The sequence below is a fragment of the Mesoplodon densirostris genome, chromosome 12 (assembly GCF_025265405.1).
Source record: "Mesoplodon densirostris isolate mMesDen1 chromosome 12, mMesDen1 primary haplotype, whole genome shotgun sequence".
NCBI lineage: Eukaryota > Metazoa > Chordata > Mammalia > Artiodactyla > Ziphiidae > Mesoplodon > Mesoplodon densirostris.
In genome coordinates, this window is record NC_082672.1 from 25,290,857 (window position 1) to 25,299,966 (window position 9,110).

Sequence of the window (9,110 nt, forward strand, 5' to 3'; positions counted from 1 at the left end):
GCCACCAGGGAAGCCCTTGATGGCATATTTATCTAGTTAAGGTCACTCAATTCTTCTTCTGCTTTCCAACATACCTCATCCAACTTTATAACCCAAATAAGTATTGTCTAGTTTATTGTTAAAGTTGTAGACTAATAAAATGTCATTTATTGGAACATGCATGAGGTATGTTATGGGCTAAATTGTGTCCCCCAAAATTCATATGTTGACATCTTAACCCCCAGCATCTCAGAATGTAACTGTATTTAGTTATAAGGTCTTTAAAGAGGTGATTAAATTAAAATGAGGCCATATAGGTGAGTCCTAATCCAATCTGATTCGTGACACTCAAAGAGACACCGGGGACTTCAGCACAGAGGAAATACGTAAAAGACCAGGTGAGGATACAGCAAGAAATCGGCCATCCGCAAGCCAAGGAGAGAGGCCTGAGAAGAAACCAACCCTGCTGACACCTTGATATTGGACTTCTAGCCTCCAGAACTATGAGAAAATAAAGTCTGTTGTTTGAGCCACCCAGTCTGTAGTATTTTGTTAAGGCATCCCGGGCAGACTAATAAAAGCTACTCTATGCATGACATTGCATAGTCCCTGGGGGCTCACCAAGGAACCTCTGCCATTACAGAGAAGGCTACAGGAGGGTACAAATGCCCATAACTCTAGCCAGAATAAGTCATAAAGGAAGATCTGAGCAAAATGCCTTGGGAGCACCAAGGGAGCCAGAATTCTTTCTATCTGGGGGATCAGGGAAGGCTTGAAATAGGAGACGTCAGTTGAACTGGACCTTCAAAGATGGGCAAAATTCCAATCATGGGGGTTGGGGGCAGAGGGCAGCAATCCAGGGGAACAGGACTTTATGAGCAAAAACCAGGCTTACCCCACACCCGTGATCACTTTTAGAACAACCCCAGTTGTCACCCACCTATGGACAAGATGGGTAGTTTGCAAACTTGGCTAAACATCAGAACTAACTGGAAGATTTTTTAAAAACATGTAGATCCTCAGGCCCCACTCCCAATCTGCTGAATCAGAGATGATGTTCTGGAATCTTTAACCATCTTCTCAGGTGAGACAGAATCAACTCCATCAAGTTTAAAACCCCTTTTTAACAAAAACATTTCACTGCCCCCCCACATGGTAATAACTGTATTTCTTATCAAATGTGAAAATACATAAAGACAGAAAAACTATTCTGAGTTTAGTAATGATTTCCAGTAAATTTGCACTTTATTAATTAGAACCAAATCCATAGGTTTAAAAATTATATGAATTTCTTATTTTGACATATACACATACGTGTAAGACATTATTTCTTCAACTTGAAGATAATGCAAGGTTGTATATAGGGCTTCTGCCTCTTTACTAACCATGTGTCCTCACCCTGCCACTAAAGTCCATCCGCAGTTTCTGGATCTGGATCCCCTGACACTTCTACCCCCAGTTATTCCACAGACCAGTAAAATATCAGAATTTTCCATCCTGTGAATGAGGGAGAATAGGAGAGAGAAGGAGAAAGGCAGAAATAGGGATTGCTGCCACACTTCATGCTAAGACAGAGGTCCTGTGTCATTATGGCGGCCAAGTGGATGGTGGAACAAAGCAGCAGCAGTGTTTTTCTCACCAGTTAAGGCCTGGAGTCAAGGTCTTGGGAGGAGGGGAAGAGGAGAATGGGCCCAATCAGTGTCTGGCTCTGACTGATTCCTTCTCTCCCTTTTTCCCTAATCCCTCTGAGAAGATAGGTTTGGGGGCTGGGGTGGGGTTGTTTTGTTAACTCTCAAAGTCCTCCTTTCTGAAGTGATGAAAGTAATCCCTACTTGCTAAGGTGAGGATTAGGTGAGATCATTTAGGTAAAGCACAAAAAAGACCCCATATTAAACCCCACACTGCGCCCCAGCCTCACCCTAGCTCCACCACACAGGTATGGACTCTTTCGTATATTTTTTGAAGCTGGGCCCTTCAGTCAGCCTTTCCTCAACTCAGTTTAGCTGAAGCCCAAGGCTTACCTCCAAAAGCCTTGAATTTGAATCAAATTCAAATTTGATTTGAATTTCAATCAAAATTGCACACCAGTGGGGACCTTCCTCCATACTTAGCAGCTAACGATTCCTCCCAAACAGATCAGCTTTCCTCAAGTCCGTAACAGGCCACAACGCAGAGAGTGGTAAGCTGCTGTTCTCCCTTCCACTAGAGTTCTCTACTGCCAGCATTAAAATGAACATTCTCCAGAAAATCTTTCCTGACCACCAGCCCTTAAGCTCTTTATTTGGGTTCCCTTGGTACTTCTGCTATATTCCTTCCTTCCATCCACCCACCCACCCACCCATCCATCCATCCATCCATCCATCCATCCATCCATCCATCCATCCATCCATCCATCCATCCATCGTCTCACTAATCTAATCAGTAAAAGACTTGTTTTAGACACTGAAAAAACAAACAGGCAAGGTCCCTGCTCTCCTGGAGCTGCCATTCCAGGGGGGAAGACAGTGAAAACTCAATATGCAACAAGTCAGGTGGGGATAAATGCTAAGAGGATAAACAAAACAGTGTAAGAAAACAAAGAGGGATATTGGTAGTTGGGAAGGATAATCAGGAAGACCTCACAGAGGTGGTGTCTGAGCAGCAGAAACATGAAGAAATGAAAGTGTAGGCCAGCAGGAGAGCTGGGAAGAAAGTTCCAGGCTATGTCTTTCTTCCATAATGGCGGGGGTCTTGTGTTATTCAGTTCCTCCACCACTGGTATGGGTTGAATTGTGTCCCTCCAAAAATATTGGAGTTCTAACCTCTAGTACCCCAGAAAGGACTTTATTTAGAGACACGGTCTTTACAGAGGTAATCAAGTTAAAATGAGGTCATTAGGATAGGCCCTAGTCCAATATGACTGGTGCCCTTATAAAAAAGGGGAAATTTGGATACTGAGACACACACAGGGAAAAATACCACGTGAGGATTAAGACGGAGATTGGGGTGATACCTGTACAAGCCAAGAAACACCAAAGATGGCCAGCAAACCACCAAATCTAGAAGAGGGGCACGGAACAGATTTTCCCTCACAGCCCTCAGAACCTACCCTGCCAACAACTTGATCTTGGACTTCTAGCCTCCAGAATTGTGAGACAATTTTCTTTTGTTTACGCCTGGGAAGTGTAAGCGAAGTCTGTGGTACTTTGTCATGGCAGCCCTAGGAAACTAATACAACCATCTAGCACCGTCAGGGCCACGTGCAGACCACCGCCTCACCCCGGTTCACAGGATAAACCCCTGGTTACACTGGGCTTTGCCTAGCCCTAGATGACCGTAACAGCCCCCTAACTGGACTCCCTGTCCCCGGTCTTACTTTCTCAATCCATTCTCCACAGTATTGTCCTGGTCTCTCTAAAATGAAAATTTGATCATCTCACTGGTTCACAAGCCTTCACTCATTTCTCATTGTCTTCAAGATACAACCCAAATTTCTCAGCTTGGGGACCATAGGATCCAGCCCCTTTACCTCTCCAACCTTGTTTCTCTCCCCCCCACCGCCTGGGATGGCCTAACTTCTACTCATAGTCAGGCCTCAACTTACCACCACCCCACTGCGAAGCCTTCCCAAGGCCCGAAAACTGGGTTAGGTGTCCCTCCTGTGTGACCCTGGAAGTGCTTGTGTGTAATGCTGTTGTGACACTTATCAAAGTGAGTCCGAGGCTTGTTTGTCCAGCTGCACAGTTTGACCATGAATTCCTGTCTTGGTTGTCTCTCCAGAAGCTAGGAAAAGTGCCTGGCACCTGGTAAATATTCACTGGATGAATGAATAAATGAACAAAGCATACCAGGTTCTAACCAGCTGGCCCCAGAAGGAATTTCTTTTCCCTCTAAGAGGGGGAGGATGGGGAAGTGACCTTTCAAGGGATTTCCCAATATTATGTGGAACCACTGGAGCATCGTGGAGCTGCACCTTTCCTTAATGGTTGCAAGAGGAATTTAGATTGGACATTCAAGAGCTGGTCCTTGTGTCGCAAGACACTGCAGTACAAGGAAGGGAAGTAAACAATCTATCTGGCAATTTTTGAGTCTGGGGTTGACCAATATTTTCGAGTCTATTTTTTGATAGGAAGTGGCAGGTCTCTTCCAAGCCTCTGATTCTGTAGCTGCAAGTCCATGACCTACAGGTAAAAGTGGTGGGTGGACAGGAGATGAGGTGATTGTTGCAACCAAAACTGTGATGTATTCTGTGCACAAGTATCCAAAAAGCAAGTATTTCTGAGCTTTAAAAATTATTGCATACACGGTTACAAATGCTGGAGAGTGTGCAAAAGGAAAGAAAGGAAAAGAGGAAAACAGTAACAATGTTTAAATATATATATTAAATATTCTATATGTATATTATAACTAGAGGAAGACAGAGGGGTAATCGAAACAAATAATCAGGATTCGCTCTCTTCTGCAAATTCCTGAAAGGGGAAATATATCAGAATTTCCAGTTCTCAAGAAGGGCCTAAAGAAGTCCTGTGAGCAAGAAGGGAGAAAAAAGAGGGGGGCGGGGGACTTGCTCTTCGCAGCAGGAAGTCGTCAATGGATATCGAGTTATGAAGAAACAACTCTGTACAGAAGTCCTTATTCGGAGCGCTAAAGTCACTTTTACCACATAAAGAGCAATATAAAAGCTCCGAGCAGCCTCATCATGGTGTTGGGGAAACAACTCGGCTTCCCCATTTGAAAAAGCAAGAGAGCTCCGACTGGGTAGTGGCCCAGACGGGCGTAAGGGCTTTTATTTGCAAGTCAGTGAGCCAAATGGACGACCAGGCTAGTTGTGCCGCGTTCAGGGAAGCAAGGTTATTATTATCGCCTATTACCCCACTGAGCAATTTCACTGAAAAGCAAGAGTCCCAGCAGTGTGTGCCACGGTGCCATACGGGACGTGCAGCTACGTGCCCACCTCCAGAACGACTTTATTTACAAAGCGATTACCATGTTATCTATTTGTTTTCCTCTTCCAGCTACAGCAGCCTTACTCAGCCCCCGAATTTCTTAATTACAAACCCGTTCGCTTCTAAATCAACCCCAAACCGTCAGGCAGAGCCCGGAGGGAGGCTATGCAAGTTTGCACACACCCCCACCTCCCGGATCAAGGGCAACAGCAGAAGCAAGAAACTGCGTATGTGCAAAAAGGTGGATCTGGGGACGAGGATCGCTGAGTTTGTTTACAGAGCAGAGACGCCTCAGCTCGGATGCCAAAGCTACCAAGAGCTGCAAACGCAAACTTAGCAGAAGCACACGTACCCCGGGAGCGGCAAGCGGCCCCGAAAGCACGGACCGGATTCCCGGGCGCTGGAGCGGAGGCGGTCGGGCCCGCGAGCGCGCTCAGTCCACCTGCAGCTGCTGCCGCTCCCCGCCCCCAGCTCCTGTCCTTGAAAGGAGTGGGGAAAAAATGCATCTACACGCAGAATGTCTAGATCGGGTTTACCTACTGCCCCTATAAAAACACAAAAGCACAGCCCAGAAAAGCGCGCACAGGGGAAGGGGCATTATCTGCCCGGGGCTTAAAAACCCACACGGGTAAACACAGCCATTCTTTGCAACCTGGGTAGGCTTTTGCAAAGCCGGGGAGGTAGAAGGGCACTATGGACGGGGCGCTGGGTGAAACCCGTTTTCCCACAGAAAGCAGCACAGATTCCTAGGTGAGCTCGGGGTGGGGAGTCCGGCCAGAGGGGGGCGGTGAGTTTTCCTCGCTGCTCTCCGGGCAGGCGCTACCTTCGGGCTGAGAGTCCAGGGAGGATTCTGTCCTTGCTCCGGGGACGCCCTGGTCTGGTATTTGTGGGCCGGGAGGAAGCCAGCATCCGGGGTCAGCGGGGCGGCGCCTGGGCCCGCAGCCTCTGCGCACGTGCCTCCGGCAGTGGGGACTCGGCTGCCCGACCCGGTCCGGTGTGCCCGATGTTCCGGAATCCGTGTTTTCCCGCCGCCCTCCCCGGAGGCTCTCGCTCCGCCCTTCCTGAAATCCCTTATATTAACTGTGGCCAAAGCCCTAAGAAACACAGCTCATTGTTGGCAGCTGCCGGGCGGTCTTGCCGAGCTGTGAGGGCAGCAGAGGGGAAATAAAAGGGAACGGCTCCGATTCTGCCCCAGCGGCCGCTGCAAGACTTGGGCGCCGACTTCGCGACAGCGAGCGCCTTGCACGCCAGAAAGGCCCCCTCTATGTGCTGCTGAGCCGGTCCTGGACCCGACGATCCCGCCCTCGGTCTTCGGAACAGAAATCGCAAGGACGGAAGGTAAGCGCGGCGGGCGAAGCTGGCTGGGGCTTCAGCCAGCCCAGTCCTCCGAGGGCTGGGTTTGCCCGGAGGAAGAGCGTGAGGCGGAGCTGGGGAATAACAACAGGATGTGCAACAACAGGATGAGGAGGGCTGATTTAATGCCTGAAGTTCGCAGCAGAGCTACGGGGCACTTCCTTTATTAGGCGACTTCGGGGAGCAGAGGGGGGTGTGGGCTTGGGTTCCCCGCCCGATCGCAGGGGAAAGGGCTGTTTGTGCAGCGCGCGGCTCTGTTGTGGGTGGCAGGTCTGCCTTGGTGGCGAGCCCGGGTGCACAGGCTCCTAGTGGGATCCTCGGGATGATGATTCGCAGCCGAAGTGCGTCGGGTGAGCATGGGGGCCAGAGCTGAGAAAAAGTGGGGTGCACCGAAGTGGGCGACACGTGTGGCACAGGGCTTACCGTCTGCCCTTTTCACTTTCAGGACTGGAAATGGCAGACCATATGATGGCCATGAACCACGGGCGCTTCCCCGACGGCACTAACGGGCTGCACCACCACCCTGCCCACCGCATGGGTGTGGGGCAGTTCCCGAGCCCCCATCATCACCAGCAGCAGCCCCAACACGCCTTCAACGCGCTAATGGGCGAGCACATACACTACGGCGCGAGCAACATGAACGCCACGAGCGGCATCAGGCACGCGATGGGGCCGGGGACTGTGAACGGAGGGCACCCCCCGAGCGCGCTGGCTCCCGGGGCCAGGTTTAACAGCTCCCAGTTCATGGGTCCCCCGGTGGCCAGCCAGGGAGGCTCTCTGCCGGCCAGCATGCAGCTGCAGAAGCTCAACAACCAGTATTTCAACCACCACCCCTATCCCCACAACCACTACATGCCGGATTTGCACCCTGCTGCAGGCCACCAGATGAACGGGACAAACCAGCACTTCCGAGATTGCAACCCCAAGCACAGCGGCGGCAGCAGCACCCCCGGCGGCTCGGGCGGCAGCAGCACCCCCGGCGGCTCGGCGGGCACCTCGGGCGGCGGCGCGGGCAGCAGCAATAGCGGCGGCGGCAGCGGCGGCAGCGGCAGCAGCAACATGCCCGCCTCCGTGGCCCACGTCCCTGCTGCAATGCTGCCGCCCAATGTCATAGACACTGATTTCATCGACGAGGAAGTGCTTATGTCCTTAGTGATAGAAATGGGTTTGGACCGCATCAAGGAGCTGCCCGAACTCTGGCTGGGGCAAAACGAGTTTGATTTTATGACGGACTTCGTGTGCAAACAACAGCCCAGCAGAGTAAGCTGTTGACTCGATCGAAATCCCGGCGAAAGAAATCAAATCCCCCAACTTCTTCGGTGTGAATTAAAAAACATTCCCTTAGACACAGTATCTCACTTTTCAGATCGTGAAAGGTTTGAGAACTTGGAAACAAAGTAAACTATAAACTTGTACAAATTGGTTTAAAAAAATTGCTGCCACTTTTTTTTTTGTTTTTGTTTCGTTTTTGTAGCCTTGACATTCACCTCCCTTATGTAGTTGAAATATCTAGTTAACTTGGTCTTTTTTGTTGTTTGTTTTTACTCCTTATTTCCTCACTTTCTCCAGTGCTCAACTGTTAGATATTAATCTTGGCAAACTGCTTAATCTTGTGGATTTTGTAGATGGTTTCAAATGACTGAACTGCATTCAGATTTACGAGGGAAAGGAAAAATTGCATTAGTTGGTTGCATGAACTTTGAAGGGCAGATATTACTGCACAAACTCTGCCATCTCGCTTCATATTTTTAACTATGCATTTGAGTACAGACTAATTTTTAAAATATGCTAAACTGGAAGATTAAACAGATGTGGGCCAAACCATTCTGGATCAGGAAAAGTCATACTGTTCACTTTCAAGGTGGCTGTCCCCCTCCCCGATATGTACAGACAATAATAGGGTGTGGAATGTCATCAGTGGCAAACATTTCACAGATTTTTATTTTGTTTCTGTCTTCAACATTTTTGACACTGTGCTAATAGTTATATTCAGTACATGAAAAGATACTACTGTGTTGAAAGCTTTTTAGGAAATTTTGACAGTATTTTTGTACAAAACATTTTTTTGAAAAAATACTTGTTAATTTATTCTATTTTAATTTGCCAATGTCAATAAAAAGTTAAGAAATACTTGTTTTCTAGAAGTCATTTGGGGGTGGTTATTCCCTTTGGTGGCTTTCTTTTTTTCTCTTTGAACACTTTATTGATGAGAGTAAGCATTCCAGAGGATAAATTACAGGACACTAAAACAGGTCATGATGAGCTTAAAGCTGAGAGCAGGATTTAACATAATTGGCATAATGCTTCATTGTTATCACTGTAACATGCCTCTTGGTGTGGTTTAATCAAAAGCTGTGAAGTTGTCAAAAGAGCATTTTTTTTCTTAATTGCCATCATCTTCAAGTGTACTCCAGAGTTTAAAAGGTTTGTAATACTAAATGTTATAAATATTATTTCACAGGGTGGGAGGGGAAAAATCAAGTGTTTCTGGTTATACCTGATTCAACTACTTAAGTGGAGGTAGACTGGAATAAAATACTGGAAGATTGATGAGGATGGCATTAAATATACATCTACCTTTATCTCTAGTGACGAATTTTATTTCTCAGCAAAAGTATGAAAGAGAGGCACACATTTTCTAGCTTAATCTCTGAAAAAGCTTCTGGCTGGTTTAGAGTTCTAAGAAGAAGAGGGGGTGGAATTCCACCTTGAGGCTTTCTATTTTGTTCTCTTATAATATTTAAAATTTACTCAACAAGGTTGACGCAAAGGTCAAATTACAATCTTTACAAGATGTTCCCTCTCAAGCATGCCCTGTTTTCCAGAATTCTGAGCTTTTACTGCTACAGGCAT

General features: G+C 47.7%; 1 protein-coding gene across 1 annotated transcript; it reads left to right on the plus strand.

Annotated features, from left to right (window-relative positions):
* The first annotated feature begins 6,061 nt into the window (after window positions 1–6,061).
* CITED2 (Cbp/p300 interacting transactivator with Glu/Asp rich carboxy-terminal domain 2) lies at window positions 6,062–8,839 on the plus strand. Its single transcript, XM_060115282.1, has 2 exons — window positions 6,062–6,242; window positions 6,703–8,839. The coding sequence occupies exon 2, from the start codon at window positions 6,711–6,713 to the stop codon at window positions 7,527–7,529; it is 819 nt and encodes a 272-aa protein (XP_059971265.1). The 5' UTR covers window positions 6,062–6,242; window positions 6,703–6,710; the 3' UTR covers window positions 7,530–8,839.
* The last annotated feature ends 271 nt before the right edge of the window (window positions 8,840–9,110 follow it).

Coding starts and splice junctions, on each gene's coding strand:
- CITED2 (XM_060115282.1), top strand. CDS start 6,711: ATGGCAGACCATATGATGGCCATGAACCACGGGCGCTTCCCCGACGGC.